Raw genomic sequence first — 22119 nt, forward strand, 5'->3', positions numbered from 1 at the left:
ATGCAAGAAGTCTTTTTATTTTGATTATAAAAATCAGTCATTGAAGAAAAATGGGGAAAAAATCATTTTAAGTACCACAAGCCTCTTTTTAATGCTAAGTAGTTCTGTTTTCACTGAACAGCATTTCACTTAAAAAATAGCTGTTTGCTGAATTTATAAATTAATGTTTAGCAATATAGGGAATCTGTAAGAAACAGCTTCCCTGCACTGAAATATCAAAAATGTCACCAACTGTGAGCTTTTCCACAAGCAAAAGCTGAACAATGTAGCCTGGTTAACGTGTTTAGATCATATTACTGCTGAATATTTAATGAAAGAAACTTATGCTTAGGCAAATAGTTCCATCTGTAGTGCTAAAAAGACAGCATATCTTGTATGAATAAACTGCGAACAGAAGTGTTTGAGCAATCTCTAATCATTTCAAAAGGCTGAGTATTTAGAATTCAACTGCTCATTTAAGTGGAAGTTTTTCTCCTAATACAGCACGCAATAAAAGGAGAAAGATGCCATTTTAAAGAAATGTCAGTTGCCTCTGCTTGCCTTGCCACTTACTCCTAAGATATGTAGTCGGATTTCTAATTTTTACCATGGTAAACCTGCACAGCCAGTAACATAGCCAGTATATTTGAAGTGTTTATTCTGAAAATAGATGGGCTTTAAAAAAAAAAATTAAAATGGAAGATGTCATTCTTTGAGTCAGTGTGTGAAGTTTAATGTTGTGGTTTTTGCATAGTTATGCATATAGCTTTTTTCATGTGACAATTGCGTGCTCATTATAAAAGACTCTCCCTTGGCCCCTGCACATTCAGCCTTAGGTCAGTAAAGAAGCTTGGTGAGTGTAATTGGCAAACTCCATGCATGCGATGAAATGTAGTGAGGAGGTGGATCCCCATGGGGAAGGGGCTGCATTCGAGAGGAACCCCTCCCTGATAATTCACTGGGGTAGATCTGTACAATTGGGTAATATCAGCATATTGATTATACCTCTTCCCATGGCAGTGGATATATTTACCCAGTGGTCACATGTAGATGGTAAATAGGAGAGGAGAATGCACTTTTCTATCCACTCACTTTGCAAATACTCTGTAACTTTGATTAAAATGGTAAGTGTGTTAGAAATGGCTGACACTAATATATGGAGACATCCCGAAGTGTGGACAGAAAGTGGTTCTAATAATCAGAGAACTCTCTTAACGCTTTGCATTATTCTTTACAGTCTGGAGAAACTCTTGAACTCCATTCCCGTTTTTTAACCATTCAGTGCCTGACTATTTCTCCCCTCTATAGAACAACTACAGTAAATATTGCTAAAAGGAAAAACCTTCTTCTAACCACTTTGAATATAAAATATCCTTCTAGCCACCGTTAAATATAAAATCAAGTCAACCTAATGATAACATGCCTTTAGATGTTATCTTTATATTGACTTTGTTTTGTATTTATTCTGTAATCAAGTCTCTGTGTATAAGCTTGCTTTACATAGGGAAATATGCACCACTCACATAAATACACACAGGTAAACACAGGTTTATGGTTCAGAAATAAATGGATAATAAATACTGCCATTCCCCCACATAGTTGTATTCCAATTAGGACTCTAGGCTTTTGGGAAAAAAAATTGTGATAGGTAAGGAGAGAGAGATATCATGAAGGTTAGAATAGAAGCTGAAACCCTTGCAAATTTAGATCCTTCAGTTTTAATGAAAAGCTGCCTACACACTTGCTGGTTAAATAAATTTAGTTTAATGTATAAATAACAATAAGGCAGGGCAGCAAAAGATGAAACAGAAATTACATGCAAAACATCATCTAAAAATATTGAAGGGTTTTTGTTATAGCAGTCTCTAAGGCTGTGTATGAACACTGCATGAAAAAAAGTGCTGTGTTTACATTCCATTTCTGTCCTTACATATTTCTGATTTTTTTCCCATAGCTATCTGAGAAAGATGTGATATTGTTGTTGTCTAAGCACATTTAAACTTCAGCTGAAATAACTGCCAAGTGATTCATGCCTATGTAGGTGAATATAACGATTGTATCTGGAGCCCCAGTGCGCCATTTTCATTTCACTTTAAATAAAAAACAAAATGTATCTGTGTCAGTCAGTGCCCTTCTGCTGTACTCCGAGGTATCAAACAGGCTACAATTATGATTGTGAAGTGATTGTGTCACATTGGAGGAAGGTTTATTGCTTTCGAGTCTGCTAGGCAGTAACACATTCTGTTTCATATTACTCTTTATATCATTGTTTGGCTGTGACTAGAATAATCAAATGCGATCAAATGCTGTCAAATTCAATTTACAATATTTTCCACTTTCTGCATTATATTTCCTGCTTTCCCTTTCCCTGGCTGCTATGGAATTGCTGCTATAATCGCCAGTGTTGTTTACAAAATCAGCAGAATGAAAACGTGTTTTAGATTATGAAAGACACTTTATTTTCTTTTATACAAAATTGGGTCTTAATTTATTGGGTCATACAATTAGCATAGAAAAGGGAAAACATTCCAAATCGAGCAGCATTTTAGAAACTACTAGAAACCTTCAGCCAAATTACTAGCAAGTTGGTAAAAAAAAAAGACATATTAACATCAACTGCTTTTTTAGGATCAATTGCTCCTTGACAAAAAGGACAGAGCCAGCCAAATCAAGTTTGACCAAGTTCCTTTGTCACTATGAAGATCTCGCAACTTTAAAAAGCCTGAATTCTGTCTTCCTTGCTAAGCCAGTGTCATTGCCAGTAATCGCCTAGCCTAATGAACATTTTTTTTTTATGTCACTCCTTCCTTCTAGTCCATGGGTCTATCATGTTTCCATAGCAATGATAATTTTCAGGCTAATGTCTAGTTCTTCCTATTTATTTTCTTCAAACTGCTCTTTACCCCTTCTCTCCCTTTTCTCTTAGCTTACTATGTATCTGCATTCATTACTTTGGATCAGTGATGGGTTTCAAATTTTTTTACTACCAGTTCTGTGGGTGTGGCTTGGTGGGCATGGCATGGCTTGGTGGGCGTAGCATGGCTTGGTGGGCGTGGCTTGGTGGGCGTGGCAGGGGAAGGATACTGTAAAATTTCCATTCCCTCTCCACTCCAGAGGAAGGATACTGCAAAATCCCCATTTCCTCCCAATCAGCTGGGACTTGGGAGGCAGAGAATAGATGGGGGCGGGGCCAGTCAGAATATTTATTACCAGTTCCCTGAACTAATCAAAATTTCCGCTACCAGTTCCCTAGAACTGGTCAGAACCTGCTGATACCCACCTCTGCTTTGGATTCTACAGAGTCACTGCCCCTTTTCCAAACAATTTCCGCAACATACCAGCTTTTCTTCTTTGAACAATTGAACATTCTTATCAATTACATTTTCTTAATCAATGAAGACAGAATGCTAACTGCCACAACTCCCATAGAGGTCCGGGGCAAACAAGCCATGTACAAGTTTAAAATAGCACAGAAACATGTACACAATGCTAGTGACTTGTTCTTCTAATTGAAGTTTGTTGAACTTGGTGGATAAAACGCCAAAGTAGATCTGATCATAATGAATGCTGACAAAAGCATCACATTGCACAAGAAAGCCAGAAGAGTTTTAATGCATATGCAGATTCTGCATCCAGCATGATACATATTTGAAAAAGCTATTTGACCCATCTGCATTCAGGAAGGCTCATTGAGAGTTGTTTTAAATGTTCTTTTTGCTATCCTGAAAATGCAATTCATGGTCAAGGCTCAAAACAGCAGTAATGTTAAAATACTCTTTTTATAACAACAATGATGATATAATCTTTCTTCCATAATCACTGTGTCTTTCTGGAGCGCTGGGGCATTTATTTGGATGTTTTGCATACTGCTTAGGCCTACCCATCTTGAAAAAAACCCTCACTTTCACAGAAAGCATCCACTACATAGTGAGATCTATAATATTTAATATTTAAAAATACAAAACTTCAAGAACTACCTGTAAATAAAGTAGTTTCTAATTATCCCATTGGGTTTTTTAGGAGGGAACCATTTCACGTCTATATATTTTGGTCCAATGGCTGAAATGACAGGAGGACTCAAATCTTCAGGAAAGGCTTCAGCAGTGATTGCATATACTCGTTCACCAACTCCGCAGCCAGCTAGAAGAATACAAACCAGACCTTTGGAATCATATTGCCTTTCAAGCATGCAAAGTACTCTTCTAATTGTCAAAGAGTCAAGAACTAATATTTCTTAATGAAAATATGTCTCTTTGAAATCATTGTAACCATGATAATAAAAATTTAAATATATAGGGTCTTGAGACTTCTAATAGAAAGTCCAGACAAAATTATTTTATTTATCTATTAAATTTCTACATTATCTGTCTCATCTCTGGGCAGTTAACACTATTCATCAGACAGTTTGGTAGTAAGAAAGGAAAGGAAAGTATACCATTCATAGCATCTTCCAAATGAAGCTCAGCCCCTGATGTCTTCATAGACAGATCCATGCAGCTTGTTGTGATTGTTTTCTGAGGGGTTTTCTTTATTTGGCAGTTAGCCTAGAGCTATGGTATTCTAGAGAATTTTCCATCCCAATATTGTTCAGACTCAACTTGACAAACTGTCAGTAAGTCAGTTTGTCAGTGTTCAGTAAGTCATGTGTTGTTTTTCATTGTACTGCCAACATCTAGACTTTTACACACACACATAAGTAAATGTTTCACGTAAATGAAATAAAATGTTCTTCAAGCTGAATTTAATTGGATATGCCCACACAGTTTTCTTGGCAACAGCGTGGAAGACTTTTACCATTCCTTCTGGGACTGTTTTCATTTCCTACTTTTGTCTATAATTTTGGGGGTTCCTGAAGGTCTACCAACCAAATACTAACTAGAATTAATCCTGATTACTTTCTGAGCCTAGACAATATTGCCTAAAAACTGCCATTCTTTTTCTTGAAAATGTTTCCTTAGAAATGGCAGTTGCAAGAACAGATAAATGAATGCATGAGTTCCAATTTGCTTTCTTAGTTTCTGCCCTATATGGTGTGTTGATCCAGTTCCTCATAAAGTCCATTCAAACATATAAAATAAATTGATATCAAAGTCCATTCATAACACAGATAGGTAAGTAAGATAGTAAGCTGACACAAAATCACCATTTTCCATTTTGCTTTAACAAAGGGAAAGCAATAATAAGAAGCAATACTCATTCCTACTTGTTTACTGGTTTGCTTTCTGAAACTCAGCTAATTGAAAAATCTTGGCAAAAGTTGTGTTTTCTTTTAACATTTGTCAAACTCATGTTCTCGGCTCAGTTATCAGTCCTTATTAAAGTCCTATCTATTTGGCAATGTATGATTTACAATATTCCTTCTTTTAGAATAGAGACCATGCAAGATATTTTTGAAACAATTTGGTTTGGGGCAAGATGATGATGTTGATGTTGATGTTGATGATGATTTTCCAAAGATTTAGTTTGTTTTCCAAGGGAGGAATGCCACTTGCCTCAGAAGGCCAGAGACCAAGGCAGTCTCATATTCAATACCACCTGAAGAATTCCATTATGCTGTACTCATGTTAACAAAACCCATTAGATCAGGTTTCATGCATTTCTTATAATTCTAAATAAGAGAGAGTTATCCTTCTGTTTCCTATGAATAATAAAAGGGACATATAAATTACTGATGTAGCATTAATTGGGAATGGATTTTCTCCATTGTGTATTTCTAGAACAATTCTAAAAAACACCTTGTTTTATGTTTTTCATAAAAAGGGCTGACATTCTCCCAAATATGAACTATTTAAATTTTCTATTGAAATATTCATGACACAATATGGAGATGTGTAAAATAAATGATTCAATCCTAGGTTTGCTTTTACTAGGTAAACATTTTGGAATAAGATGTTATTCTGTTATTTAAACAGACTATATTTTGCAAAATTGCACTGTCTTCCAATAACAAAATGGAATTACTTAACAGCTTACCATTCTGGCAGGCTTGTATCCTTATCTCATATTGGGTGCATGGATCAAGTCCATCCAGAACAATGAATTTGGGTTGCCCAACTGGTTTTACAAGTGGGGAGGTACTGCCAGCATCTAGTAATATATTGTACTCCAAAGGTATATTGCTCTTAAATGATCCTGTAATAAAATAAATAAAATAAGTTCATAGAATGTTATTGAAATTGGAAATGGTTGGAAGAAAACTTCCTATATTTTAAAATAAAAGCAGTGATTTTGAAACTACTATAGCATTGATGTTCTGATGAGTGTATGGAATGAAATGGGCAGATTGACTAAACTCAGTGGGGAAACCACATGACTTGGTTAGTTCCAGAGTTCATACATTTATGTCAGAATGAAAGGAACAGTAAAAGCAAAAGTGAACTAATTTACCCTAAGTACAAATGGCAGTTTTGTTATTTGGTGTCAAAGTTACCGTGAGCACAATGACAACCTGCCATAATGCATTTTCATGTTCACTAAAGAACAAGGATTTAGTTGGTTAATATTCCCAGCAATACTCTTTTTCATAATTTACAACAACTAGATGCTGATAGGTTATTTAACATTTATGAAGTTAAGATGTAATCAGAAAACTGTGATTATCTTTATGAATTAAAAAAGAAAATTATTCTGCTTTTTTTTCTTTTATGACTTCATTGTATGGCAAGTGCAAATTTTGTAACAGGACAAGTCAAACAAACAAACAAACAAACAAACAGCATCTCGATGGTGTCCCCTGCCATTCTTTGTATTTGCACAGTGAAAAATGGACAAGTCAATGGAAGGGGATCTTGAATTGTTCAGTACTGTATTCATTTTAAAACAAATATGTCTTAGAAAGAAAATGTTTAAGAAAAATAGTTGCTTTTAAATGTTATGTTCAAGATTCTTGATTAGAGACATTAGTAAAGTCAATGGGTAACAAAAGCTATTAATTTTGAAATATACTTTCTCAACTAAACCTGAAATGGTGGTGTTTCTGATTCAATCTTTAATTCTTTTAGAATTTCACTTTAAGGGTTTTCATGCTTTGGATTAATATAAAAGAAAATGTTTGTTTCATTAAGATTTATTATTGTATATCTATCTTGTCATAAAGCCAAAATATATTAACTGCCTTATTAATTACTTAAAGTAACTTAATTAATACTAAATATTCAAATAAAAAATTTATTTTCTTAAACAAAACAAACCACCATAATCAAATGAGATTTCTAGATACATTTTACATTAGCAATACATTGTGTAATTTTTACTGGGTTCTTACTGCTACTAAAATTCTGTATACTCAATCTGGCAACTTTTTTGTACAAATATAGAGCAAGCATATAGTAGTAGACCAGGAAATGTAGATAGAGAAGGAAGGCAGAATGATTGATAAATGATTATCATTTATTTTATTAAAAAAGCAGTTAATCAAGGTTAACAATAACTTGCCCACTTGCCCAGTTTCTAATTTTGGTTTTCAAGCAACAGTGTTATGTGCTCCAAGTACTGAAATTAGTGAAGCAGAGGAGATAGCTGAGCTATTATAGAGAAGTTCAAATGGCAAAGAGCTGGCAGTTCACTTAATCTGTAACATTAAAGGATGACCTCTTAAGTCTGTTGGGTGAAATGTTGAGAAGATACTGGAAGGCCATTTCTCTGCTTCATTATAACCAAAGAAAAATCTCTTACAACAAGAAAAAGATGCAGTTTTATAAAGCCTCAAAACTTATTCTAGTACTTAAAGTTTGAGGATAAATTCAAACAGAGTCTTAGGTTGGAAAAGGTAAGGATAGCTGGTAAAGATGGAAATCAAAAACTATTAGAGGTGGAAGCTTCATGACAATTTTCTCATAGAGCACTACCAGTATTAGGTACAAGAATCTATCTGTAATATTCCTAGGTATGGTGAAGCTACCTGTAATGCATTTAGTTCTCTAGCTTGCCAGATTGGTATAATAACCATGAACAAAACAATCTTACTGTGAAAAATAAACTGAATAGCATTAAACAGTTTTGAAAGAAAAGTGGTGAGATCCTGGAATAAATCCAATATTGTGGTTAAATTTTCATGTGGGATTAGTTTTGGATTAGAAGCCAGGCCTTTCAAGAAATATATGGTGATAGTATGGAAAGATATCATAGTATTATCAATCTTGCCAACCACACAGAAACAGCTATTAATGCATTTTAAAATAAGCCAATGTATAAGTGCTATCATCAGCAAATCTACATACTTGTGACAATAATAAGCTTTTGAGGTAGACTGGACTGAAAGATCACTCAGATCACCGCTGTGTCTGAGGGTAAAGTAGAACTGGGGTCTCCCCATCTCAATCACCCTAATTATCACCCTAATTATCACCCTAAGTGAAATAGGTTCAAGCATCTTTCCAGTCCTTAACTAATGAAACCACTACTTTTAAATCTTGCCAATTTGGTAAGAGTTTTTTTTTAAAAAAATATTACATTTATAAAGCTTTGGCATTTAGGGATACCACTACGATTGAAACATCCTAAGTAAAATAAAAGGAGACTCGATGTGTACGGATGGATCCTTATGCGATCTAAATTTATTAAGAAGACAAGGAGATCAAATGCCAAAATGTTGCTTCTTTTCATAGAAGAAGGATACTGTGACCAACTAGCCTCTCATTAACATTTGATGAATAAAAAGTAATTTTATTCTAGGAGATGATATCAGTTAAGATGACTATCTCAGTGGGAGAATCACTGCCAATCCTTATTTTAAAGATTGATTTCAAAAGAGAGAAAAACCGTATATCATTTCTATATAAAGTATTAAAAGAATAAGAGAGGAATTATCCATGGAAAAAATAAACTCTAAAGAAAATAAGATTCAACCTGACATGAATACTTCCTGCAGGGTGTGTTTATTATGTAGGGATGAATGCTATACTAATTTCAGTTGCTCCTATCACCACCTGCTTTTTCTCAGGTCCCAATTTTATGGGTTGCCTTTCCTTTACAATTTAGCTTTTCATGGGTAGTCTTAGATATAACAAAGCCTCATATCTAATTGTCAGGATTCTTGTAAAAAGACTTTTTTATGCCATCTTTTTTGACAAGTTTTCAGTTACTGATCTCTTGGTCAACACCACGCCACAAATCTTCAACTTATCTTCATTCTGTATCTAAGAAATCTCTGTATCTTGTTATTGGACCTTTGTAAAAACTTTCCTGCTTCATCAAACATGTTTCTACTTAATTTTTCAGATAATAAGCCTAATTGATCCACTTTATGATCAGCAACAAGAAGCAAGCTTAATCATTCCTTAAGATGCATTACTGTTTGGAATTACTGATTAAAGAAGATAGATTTTCGATGTATTCTTCCTTTTTTCCATGTTCTAATCTTTTTCCGTGTTCTAATCTAATCTTCTTCTGCCACATAAAAATGCAAGTAGAAAAAATAGGGACCACCTTTGGTGGGAAGGTAACAGCGTTCCATGCGCCTTTGGCATTGAATCATGTCGGCCACATGACCACGGAGATGTCTTCCGACAGCACTGGTTCTTTGGCTTTGAAATGGAGATGAGCACCGCCCCTAGAGTCGGCAACAACTATCATGTATGTGAGAGGGGAACCTTTACCTTTACTCTAGACTATGGTTCTCAACCAACTCCATCAGATTACTCAGTAAATTATCAATATAGCAAAAAGCAGGTACCTAAAATACATGTACATATATCCATGCACACAAATCATTTTGCAAAACAACAAGAAGAAATCTTTGTATTTTAACTAATGATTCCCAGATTTGTGGATGGGTGACAAGTGCCCTCACCTATCACATCTGGTAGGAGATGCAATATTTATCACACACTTCATCAGACAAAGAAAGTGGATACGCTAGACAGGGAGAAATTGACACCAAAATTGAAATTATGAACAAGGTCTTATGAATAAGTTCTTCTTTTAACCTAAAAGAATAATTATGAGTAATTTCTTCTTTTACAACATTGTTCAGTGTTCCAGGGAATCCACACAAGCTTTACAAATACACATGGCTATCAGCTGTTTCACATGTCAATGATAGGGTTGAATTCTTGGTGTGTGAATGAACTATGCTGTACTTACTCAGCACATTAATTTCTAAGCAAGAGCTTCTTATCAGTCTTTCTCTTCACTTCCCTTAGAAAAATGCTGGTAATAGAACTGTCCTTTTAAAGTGATAGGCAAGTTTCTGTTTCAAATGTTATTAACGTGTCTAAGTGTAGACAAATCTTGGATCAAACCAGGATCCTATAGTGCCCCCATCTGTGTCCTTGTCAGGCACCCCAGGAAATGCATAAAAGAAAACAAAAGATGACAGCTCACTGTAATTATCTGTTCCCGTATCCCTAGAAGCAGATATTTTACATTCACTTTCCGGATGGCAATGTGCACTAAACTGTGAGAATCTACTATAATTTCTTATCTTTAAGTTTTAAAACATATAAATTCAAACAGATAAAAGGGAAAGAAAAGAACAGAGGGAGGTTTTTATTCTGATCCAAAAGAACTTAGCTTTCGTTTTTGACCAGGGTTATCATATAAAGATGGTTGTTGTGACCTGTCAGCTGCCGGCCCCTTCAGCAGCCAAATCAGAGGAGGAGATGTGGGAGTCGGGGCCAGCATCAGGGCAACCTGAGAGCTCTGAGGGGGAAGAGAGAATGTAGCTGGCAGAGAGAGAGAGACAGAGGCGGAGCCTGGGCCATCCTGGAGACTCAATAGCCCCCAGGCCTGGAGGTGGTTGATGAAGAAGAAGAGGAACAGCTGGGTCCAGTGCCTGACATGCGGCTGTGCAGAAGGCAGAGAAGGGGAGAGCAGTGGAAAACCGTGGGCCGATCCTGGGGAAAGAAGAGCCACCACTGTTAACGAGGCCCCACCCTAGCTCTGGGGATAAAAGGCAGGGGGCAGAGATGAATATATTTGGCAGACAATTATTCATCTTCCGGACGGATGGAACTACGAGATAAACTTTTTGTGGGACTGCCGGCATTCCTAATAAAGGAATCTTTTGAGTTCAGGTCAGAGGGTTTGTCATGTTTGGGGAGCTGGGTCAGAACAATTGTGTTAATTCAGATGTCTGGCAAATGGTACCAGCATATTCTATATAGCTTGAGATCATCCAGATGTTTGCAGGACATATCTGGTCGCCTATTTTTTAAATTAAAAATTCTTGGTGTAAACAACCAAAAAATTCCACATATCACTTTAGCTAGGTACAGATCTGCACAGAGAATGGACTCTTAGAGTGAATATTCAAAGCTTTCACAGAAACTGATTATCAAAACAGAGACAGTACAGGACACTTTCCAATGAAATCAGCTGTAGATTATAAATCAAATTCATCCACCTTCTCCTGGGTTTTTAAATCCTTTTAGGCAGCACGGGTGGAGGGGATGAGTTTAATTTAAGATTTTAATCTTTTTCATATATTATAGCATTTCTATAATGGATTCTGTGCTTCTGAAAACTAAAAGATTGACAGCTCAGGATATTATAGATCTATTAAGAATTGATTCAATGGACATACAATAATATTTACTATTCCAAGCATGCATGTAAATGTTTACCTGGTAACTTTATATTTAATATTTTTTTATTATCTTTTCATCCAGTTACCTTTGTGCAAGGTGTAAATATTTTAAATAATTTGGGATAAATACTGAATATTAAAATGGTTATTATGTTTTTAGCTATATTTATCGATATAAGTATCAATATATTTGAATATTTTTTATAACAGAAGTGAATAGATTTTTTAAATCCTAAATTATAAACAAGCTAGTTTGTTATATATCAACATTACTTTTTAAAATAAATAACAATATTACTTATAAGCATCTCTCTCTCTCTCTCTCTCCTTCTCTCTCCTATCTATCTTCATCATCTTGCAATGCTACTTCTCATTGCAAAGAACCTAGGATTTATTTTACCTTTCTTTCTGAACTTTTGTCGGTCTGTGTTTAATTTGTAGTCATAATGACTGAATACAGATTGCACTCAATACAGTGGTGGGTTTCAAATTTTTTTACTACCGGTTCTGGGAGCGTGGCTTGGTGGGCATGGAAGGGGAAGGATACTGCAAAATCTCCATTCCCTCCCCAATCCAGGGGAAGATTACTGCAAAATCTCCATTTCCTCCTGATTAGCTGGGACTTGGGACGCATAGAATAGATGGGGACTGGGCCAGTCAGAATTTTTACTACTGGTTCTCCGAACTACTCAAAATTTCTGCTACCGGTTCTCCAGAATTAGTTAGAACCTGCTGAAACCTACCTCTGATTCAACAGAACAGGAAACAAAAAGAAGCATGGTTATCAGTGACTGTTTCACCCTGTCCTGAAATCAATTTTAATAAATTGGTTAATTAAAACTAAAATAGACTGAAGCTAAAGCTACTAGTATAACTCAATGCCCATCTTTTAATTAAAGCCATAATATGGCATTTTTAATATTTGAACAGAGTATAGTTGATTTTATTGCTTAATTATTTCATTAATTAGTTTATTAACTGTTACCGATGACTTAAATTATTTTGATACCTAAAGTAGAAAAATCCAAAAGGTGGTTGTCTATTGCTGTTATATGGAATTGATAACTTTTCCTAATATCTGCCTTAGGATGTAACCATTGCATCAATACAGTTTCCAAGTCTGCCTCTTTATATAATGGGAACCAAGCAGAGGAAATAATAAATAACTGAAACAGATACATAAGTTAGCTATGAACTTCTGAATACTAATACATATGCTTACCAGGAATGTCCCATGCTACGAATATGGAATATGCATTAATTACTGTGATATTATATGGTATGTGAATCTCCTCCGGTGTTGTTGCTGGTGTCTGGACAATATATTTTTCACTGATATTGCTACCGCCCCACGTACTGGCTTCTAGCTGGTAAACGTATCTATAAATACACATGAAGGTGCGAGGGAAGAGAAAGGAGAAGAAGAAACAAAGCCGAGAATATAAAAATATTTTAAATTATTTTAGCATTCATTATATTTATCATATTTCACCATAATGTAATGTCAACCATTTATATGAATGTCACCTCTCCCCACCTCTCTCTCTCTCTCTTTCTCTCTCTCTCTCTCTCACACCCCTAATCTATCTATTTTGTAGTTATGCATTAAGAGCAGGTGCTTGAAATAAGTGCTTATTCTTTGGCCATCATGCATATGTGTAGTGTAAGATGGACAAGGATAAAGGAGACCTGCTTAACAGTTATTCTGCCTGAGGGACTTTACTCACTATCTCTCAGATCAAACTATCTCACAGGGTTGTTGTAGAGAGAAATAACTGGAAAAGGAAACATTATGCATGCTGACATTTATGCTCCTATATGAAAGATGGGATGCAAATCTTACAAGTCAATATCTAACAAGCTAATTGTACTAAATTGTACTTCCTAGGTGTATAGGATGGGGAAAAAATCTTCCATAATCTGTGCCACCAATTTGTCTTTCCTTTATTTCATGCACTCTTTTTTTTAAATGTGGTTTCTGAAACAAAGGCCTATCTACTCATGGTAGCTGTAGCTGGATTAACAAAACAACGTATTTGTAAACAAAATCAGCAGCAGTGGTATGACTGTATGGCTGAACATTTTGCATGGCTCAATTAAAAATATTATATGAATACATAATATTATATAATATAAAAATATTATATAAATACAATATGATAGATATGATTGATTGGTAATTACAATGGATGGAAATAGCTAGCCAGACCTGGCTAATCTAGAAACTCAGGATTAGTTATGGTTAACATGTGAACAGAGAACTACTTTGACCCTGCAGGCTATAAATTAGACTATAAAAATAAATCCCAGCAGAAACCCGCTTCCATATCAAGGCAATAAACGCAAATGCTGAAATGTAATTCTAGAAATTCTAGACTTGGATTAACCTGTTTGTGACTAGGTGAAAGCTCTTCTGGAAGGCCCAATGGGCTAATTATTAGTTTACCTGTAAGACTTCTTTTCCACAATCCACATAGGTATCGTTATGTGAACTTCATGGGGAACTGTATTCAGTGTCATTTTGATTACAATTTTCATTTATATGAGAAATTCATGCTGGGGTCAACAATTTAAGCTGTGCATTCAAGGCTTAATGTGATTTGGAGCACACATAGGCATGCATGGAGCCTCAACTGAAAGCTCCTAAAACAGTTCTCCTTTCCTGGGATTGTGTGGCAGGTACAGCAGGTGATCCTTGGATATGACATGTTTTGTTTAAGGTGATCCCAAAGGATTCTAAATGCCTGCCCATGTGTATCCCAAATGATACCTTGCCCATCAAATCTATATCTCTGCATAGCCCTTGGGCTGAGTCCAAATGTAGGTTAAAGTATGATATGTCAATATATATTATAAAAAATTAAACAACATCCTTTCTCAAATAAGTGACATTTTACCTGTTATTTGGTTGCATGGCAGAATGAGTGAAATTCAGATTTTCTCCACCATCTTTGAAAATCTCTTCTCCATTACAAAATAATCTATATTGAATGACAATTCCATTCTTTTTTTCTGGCTCATCCCAATACAATTCCACTACGTTAGAGCTTACTGTAATATGATGAGGCTGTGACCATACCCCTGCAATTATATTAGCAAAATTGCTTATAATGTTATTTGCATATATTTAGTTTTATAAATGTATTAAAATATGTTAACACATAAAAAAACTAAGCTCATTTCAGATTCATCTTTAGAATTACTAATTTTTTAATAAATTCATTTCACTTATAGTTAACCTTCAACCATTAAATACTCCTCCTTCAGGTAACACTAAACTACAGCAAAAGTACCAAAGTGCACAATATAAAAGACCTATATAGCAATACAAAATTCACTAATCATCATTCAATCAGTATACAAAAGTTTATCATTCCTTAAAAAATAAAAATAAATGTTTAATTAGCTTTTAAATAACATCAAGGTAATAATTAGATGATTTGCTTAGGAGAGATTTCAAAATCATGGATCACAACTGAATAAGCCTTTTCCACTTTTAACATTTGCATGCCTTAGAAAAAAGGGGCAAAATAAGATCACATTTTGAGGATCTTAGTGTACAGGGCAGCATATATATACATATTCTGTAAAAAGTTACCAAAATATGATATCCTATTTAACAGGCTTGCAGTTGTATCTTTCTGAACCATCACTAAAAGACATTTTACCTTTCCAAATCAAAATAGTCTGCTGTAGTATCTGCTACAGTATGAACGTAAAAAGGATAGGAGGTTTTGAGGCCAAGGCATCTCACTTAGCTTTAGCTACACAAAATGTTACCAGTTTACACCAGGATAATTTGTCTTGTGCCACAGATGCATCTTATGCCAGTGATGCATTGCAAGATACGTCCAACCTCTACTTGTTTTAGGAAAAATATAGTAGATATATTTTATAAATATATAAAAATATAGCTTCTCGAGATCCCCCCTGCCCTAATCTCTACTTATGTGGTTGTTGGTTGCTGTTCTGGTTGTTTGTTATATTGATATTGTTTCCCTATGACTATCATTAAGTGTTGTACCTTATGATTCTTGATGAATGTATCTTTTCTTTTATGTACACTGAGAGCATATGCACCAAGACAAATTCCTTGTGTGTCCAATCACACTTGGCTAATAAAGAATTCTATTCTATTCCTTCTTAGCTTTTTAATTGTCTCTTTTAAATGGTCTATAAATAAGGTTTATTTCTAAGTGTCTGCATCTGTGTGTTCACTTCTACCACAACTTCCTCCCTCCCTCCCTCCCTTCTGTCCTGTCTTTCACTTAATTTATAGATTGTCCAACTCCCAAATGTCTCTAGGTGGCTTAGTACTAAGAATGTTAGGCAGGTATTCTCTAAACATTTTTTAAATTTACCTTGGGTTGCCATTCCATCCTTTCTTCAATTTTTCTGCTTAGATCCATTTGAACATAATTCCTTTTTGACTGAACAAACAAGGAGTTGAAGAGGTCTTTTTCTTTAAAATCAGTATCCAGATAAAGTGCCCTGAGTGTACTTCTCATATATAAATGGTTTAAATATTAATAAAATAGTCTTTACCTTGCGGAGCAGCTTGCAATGTTCTACCTGAAGTTGTCTGACTGGTAGTACAACCAGCAAATGTGCATGCTGTGAGTGTAAAGTTGTAGTTTTCATAAGGCTGAAGATCTAAATAAATGTAAAAAAGATGAAACCTACAGATATTTTTTAGGTTAGAGTTCCATGAGAGAGAAAATAGAATATACTTAACCCAAAATATTTACATTCATGGTTTATTCATATATCTAGGATGTTCAGTGGTAACAGGAAACCAGGCCATCAAAATACATGGTGGTCTAGCCTATCAAACCTGACACCAGCCAGAGCATAAAAAAACTCAAAGAAAAAGCGAAAGATTGGAATATATGGAGAGACCTGGCCCATAGAATTGCCAACAGTTGGACTCAACTAAACAGATAACATCACCATAATCTGGATGTTCAACCCAAGCTATATAAACATAATTATTAACTTGGATATCAGGGATCATAGAGAATGTTGAAAATGAGCAAAGTAATTTAAAATATTCTTTTTCTTCAATAATAAATCATATGTGGCAACTTATTTGCTGTTGAGAGCCACCGTCCCTTCAATGTAATTTGTTAGAAGCCACATGAGAGAAGACTGAAGCAAATAGTGGCTGAAGTTAGAGTAAGATGAGTAAGATTTCCCTTATTTTCTCCAAGAATTACATTACAGGGAAGAAGCAGATAATCACTGAATGATTCTGTTTCTTAGGAGAGAAGGATTGGAAATGAACTGTTGTGACCCAGGTTCCTGGACCTGGACTCCTGGACTCGGATGATTCAGAAAGTGAGGGAGAAGACCTGGCAGGCCCTGCTTCTCTTGGGCCCTTTCCCTCCCTGGCACCCACTCAAAGGGAGGAGGAGGGGCCGGCAAGGCCTGATTCTCTGGAGCCTTCTTCTGATTTGGCAACGCCCCAAGAACAGTTTTTAAGTGATGCAAGACTGCGCAGACGTGACCGGCGCACGTAGCAGAAGCAGCGTTGGGATAAAGCCAAGGAATGATGGACATCTGCAGAGACTATAAATAGGAGGCGGGACTTCCTGGTTTTTTGTCTTGGACAAAGCAATGAATTTGCGCGGGTAAACTGTATCAATGGAGGGAAGAATATATTCGTGAGTAATTCTGGCCTTATCTATAATTTCCTCGTTATCTCCAGAAACTTGGCAGGCCCGTGGGTAGACGTGGCCAGGACATTTATCTATGTAAATAAAGTAGAAGAGGAGGCCTTTGACTGACTCTTTGTTGGGAGTATTGGGGGAGGGAAACAGAACATGAACAGAACAGAATGGAACAGAACAGAACGGAACAGAACGGAACGGAATGGAATGGGATAGAGCCTGAAGGGGCTCTGGAGTCCAGCCCCCTGTTCAAGCAGGAGATCCTATACCGTGTCAGACAAGTGACTGTCCAGTCTCTTCTTAAAAACCTCCAGTGATGAAGCACCCACAACTTCTGAAGGCAAGCTGCTCCACTGGTTAATTGTCCTCACATACTGCTATCATCTCAGCCCTAGTTCTTTTCTCGGATTCTTGGTGCTAAATTCTGGCCAACTCAGAGAAGTAAATCTTCATATATCATAAAGTGATATAACTTCTCTTTTTTTTTGGAGCACACATGATTTTCCAAAAGTGATAAAAGTATTTCAACCAATTGCCACAAGCAGAGCCGGAAGCTAAAAGAGTTTCCAGTGCTGATTTCCCCCCCTAAAAATATACTACTCCTCTTGTTTCTCATGTTTCATTCAGTAACAGCCAAGTATCTGTTATTTTTCCTTGTCCTTTTTAAATTCAAACAACAGCTGCCACTACTTTTAACTATTTACCAATTCCATAAAATAGGTAATGTTTCGCTTTTGCATGTAGACCTGCGTGTGTCCAAGTTTAGGAAATGGATCTAACCAATTTTTTAAGTAGAACTATTTATTTTAATTAAATGTCTGTTAACATCTATTGCCAAACACATTCTCTTTTGCCATTCCGTACCAGTTTTAGAAGTCTTCTCCTATTTCTATACCCTAAATTCACAATTACCTCCTATTGTTCCTTTTGAACATGCCTCAGCATTTCTCCACCATAAAACACTGCAAGATTTAACATAACCTTTGAAAACTGATTCATAAATATGTAGATATCTATTCTTTCTTATGCATATGTTTCGAAAAGCAGTTATCGAGAAAGGAAAGCTTCTTGATTTTCTTTATTATGAGCTCCAAAACTGCTAGTAGATTTCTGCCCTCCTTCTATTCTTTCCTTCCAATCTTCCTTGTCATTGAGGGATCCACCTCTGTCTTATCTTTGCATTGCAACTACTTTAAGAAAAACAAACAAGCAATGGAATTCTATGACGAGAAAGAGAAGAAAACTGTGGGGAGTAACACTTTGACTAAAACCGGTAAGATGGCAACCTTATTGTTTCACCCCTCTCCCTTTCTCAAAATGGTTGTATAGCTATCAGCTGTTTCCAAAAGATCAGAAACAAAAGAAGAACAGTAAATAGTCACTGGGACTCTATCAGTGGTGGGTTTCAAATTTTTTTACTACCGCATCTATGGGTGTGGCTTGGTGGGCGTGGCAGGGGAAAGATACTGTAAAATCTCCATTCCCAGCCCACTCCAGGGGAAGGATACTGGAAAATCCCCATTTCCTCCTGATCACCTGGGACTTGGGAGGCAGAGAATAGATGGGGGCGGGGGGACAGTCAGAATTTTTACTACCGGTTCTCCGAACTACTCAAAATTTCCACTACCAGTTTTCCAGAACTGTTCAGAACCTGCTGAAACCCACCTCTGAACTCTGTATTTCTTTAAAATTGAAGAGGGGAAAAAAACCCACATGTAAAATCAAGACAGGAGTCAAGAGAACAGAGTGGACTACAATACAATTATTAATTAGAACAGAAGAAGGGAGAGAATTATCTCTGTATTATTTTCATAAGCACCAGAATTAAAAAGAGAAAGAAGGTATGGATAGAAGCCAAATATTCAACATTTTGCTATTTGACAGATTATTCTAGCAATAGGTAACTAAAATTGTTCCTAAAGGGAATAATTTAATTCACTACTAAAAAGAAACATTTATTATGGAGCAAGATTAATTTACAGCAGTATACCATAGAGCAGGGCTCCTCAAACTTGGCAGCTTTAAGACTTGTGGACTTCAACTCCCAGAATTCTGGGAGTTGAAGTCCACAAGCCTTAAAGCTGCCAAGTTTGGAATCTGGATCACAATTTTGTTGTGTTCTGTTTACAAGCCTCAGTACATGCATAAGATTTATAATAATCCCCACATTAAAATCTTGGACACGAGAACTTGAAAAATTGCATAAGAGTTTTTTTTTTAAATATTTCATTAGTCTCCTTGAAATTGTAGAGATACATTAGCCTGGAAGAAGCTTTAGAAGTATTTTTTAAAGTTTTTATTATTTTATAGACAAACATACAGTACATATATATTATCTGAGTGTATTATCTGAGTACATTTTTTGTGTCTTCTTCTTACTCCTTCAATATTTATCATTTCTTAATATTATCATTTCATTAATTGTAACATTTCTCCCACATATCTTGCTTTACTATTAATACATTTATCTATCTTCTTTCTGTTCTTCCTTCTTCACTTATTTCATTACAACATTGTCCTATATATCTCTCTCTTTAGAAGTATTTTTAATTCTGCATTCTTGCTGAAAATATTCAACATCTAAGAAGAGTTCAATATGCACAAAAGCTCAGTGCACTTGTGTTTTAAGTATTCTTTTCCCTATGTGATTATTAGCCACTACATCCAAACAGTATTTAACAAAGGGATTTTCTTTTCAAGGAAACTTTATTTTATTTATTTATTTTATTTATTTCGTCAAGCATGTATTTTATGACAGATACAAGTGTAAACATAATTATAAATACATGTAAAGGATATGAATAAAAGAAAACATTAGGACAGGGATGGTAACAGGGGTGAAATCCAGCAGGTTCTGACAGGTTCTGGAGAACTGGTAGGGGAAATTTTGAGTAGTTCGGAGAACCGACAAATACCACCTCTGGCTGGCCCCAGAGTAGGTTGGGAATGGAGATTTTACAATATCATTCCCCCAGGAATGATATTGTAGCATTCCTTCCTAAGGGAAGGAATGGGGGTTTTGCAGTATCCTTCCCCTGCCACACCCACCAAGCCACGCTCACAGAACCAGTAGTAAAAAAAATTGGATTTCACCACTGGACGGTAGCCACACTGGTGCGTTTTTGCACACCCCTTACAGACCTCTTAAGAATGGGGTGAGGTCTACAGTAGACAGTCTAAGGTTAAAGTTTTGGGGATTTGGGGAAGAAACTTGGGACACTGAGTTCCAACTCAGCAGAATTCAGCATGCCATCTCTAACAGATTTGTATAGCACCCTTCTCTGTTGAGCTTTTCCTTATACAATAAGAATATAAGGAATGAAAATCACCTGCCTCAACCAATTTCATGATAACTTGTGTATCGTCTTAGAGATGAACATTCTAATTTACATAACTATATTCCATGACTGAGAAGGTTCCTATTGTACAAAACCAATAGTGAGTTTTAATACAGGTGATGGTGATGATCCTGATGAAGATGAATACAAAATACCTAAGACACATTATGCAGTAAACCCTAAGAACATTCAGATAAGATTAGGCAATATTATTCCAGTCAGAGAAAGAATCAGAGGAACAGTGGCGCACTTAAGATCTCTTCACCATGGAACTGATAACATTTGAAGTGGGGATTATTCTGCTTATTAAAAGTAACTTAGAATTTAGGATCTCCTCCAGCAGAAAGTCTGCCTCCTTTGGATTTTTTTATGGAATTAATTCTGCAGAAGCTTGAATTAATGCATTCTGATAGAAATAGAGTATCTTGTCTCGTCTTCTGCTTTTTTCTAAAATGTCAATGAATGTCCCAATTACCCTCTATGATTGTCATTCCATAAGCCTCTTGAGTTTCTAAAGAAGCTTTGGTATAAATCTTGTACTAATAAAAATAAATGAGTAATATTTCTTTGGAGAAATTATGAGGAAAACAAAATGAATAGTCAGGACATAATCTCTCTTTGCAAATTCTTTTCTTTGTCTTCTTTGGTAATAGTCAGACAAAATATTACATTAGCTGTGGCTAGTTCTTGTAAAATCAATCCATGGCTTAATGTTGCAGAATGAAGAACATGAGTTGACTAACCCTTAAACTCAGGTATTCTTAACTCCCCATGCAACTTCTTATTTGGTATGGCCATGACGAAAAGATCAGAAACATTCGTTTACATTTTTTATTAATGGTGATTTATCGGTTATCTGAAGTCTACTTTGATATTCTTAATTATGATTTGCTGAAACAAGCCAGCTTCATAAATCTGTATAGTCCACAATTGGATTTTTTCTGGAGAAAATAAATCATTTGATGTCATAAGAATAATAGAATAACAGAAGGGTCCGTGGAGGTCTTCTAGTCCAAACCCCTGATCAAGCAGGAAACCTTATACCATTTCAGACAAATTGTTGTCCAATCTCTTCTTTAAAACCTCCAGTGTTGGACCAAAGTTGCTTCTTCAGGAGGCAACTGGACTTTTGTGTTTTTTCTTTTGAAGACATTAAGGAGAAATTTCCTGACAGTTAGAACAATGAATCAGTGGAACAACTTGCCTCCAGAAGTTGTAAATGCTCCAACACTGGAAGTTTTTAAGAAGAGATTGGAATACCATTTGTCTGAAGTGGTGTAGGGTATCCTGCCTAAGCAGGGGGTTGGACTAGAAGACCTCCAAGGTCCCTTCCAACTCTGTTATTCTATTCTATTCTATTCTATTCTATTCTATTCTATTCTATTCTATTCTATTCTATTCTATTCTATTCTACTCTACCCTACCCTACCCTACCCTACCCTACCCTACCCTACCCTACCCTACCCTACCCTACCCTACCCTACCCTACCCTATCCTATCCTATCCTATCCTATCCTATCCTATCCTATCCTATCCTATCCTATCTTCTCACCCAAGAAGCTTCTTCAGCTCTGACAGAATAGTGGGGAATGGAAGGATTTATATT

General features: G+C 35.8%; 1 protein-coding gene across 1 annotated transcript in view; it reads right to left on the reverse strand.

Moving 5' to 3' along the window:
- Positions 1-22119, reverse strand: part of USH2A (usherin) — a 587033-nt gene that overhangs the window by 77916 nt on the left and 486998 nt on the right. Inside the window, exons 55-59 of the mRNA XM_058169610.1 lie at positions 16052-16159; positions 14404-14587; positions 12729-12886; positions 5953-6111; positions 3957-4119 (exon numbers count right to left, since the gene is read on the reverse strand). Of these exons, the coding sequence (XP_058025593.1) occupies positions 3957-4119; positions 5953-6111; positions 12729-12886; positions 14404-14587; positions 16052-16159 (772 nt within the window). The remainder of the gene's footprint in view (positions 1-3956; positions 4120-5952; positions 6112-12728; positions 12887-14403; positions 14588-16051; positions 16160-22119) is intronic.

This window comes from Ahaetulla prasina, chromosome 1 (assembly GCF_028640845.1).
Source record: "Ahaetulla prasina isolate Xishuangbanna chromosome 1, ASM2864084v1, whole genome shotgun sequence".
Classification (NCBI taxonomy): Eukaryota; Metazoa; Chordata; class Lepidosauria; order Squamata; family Colubridae; genus Ahaetulla; species Ahaetulla prasina.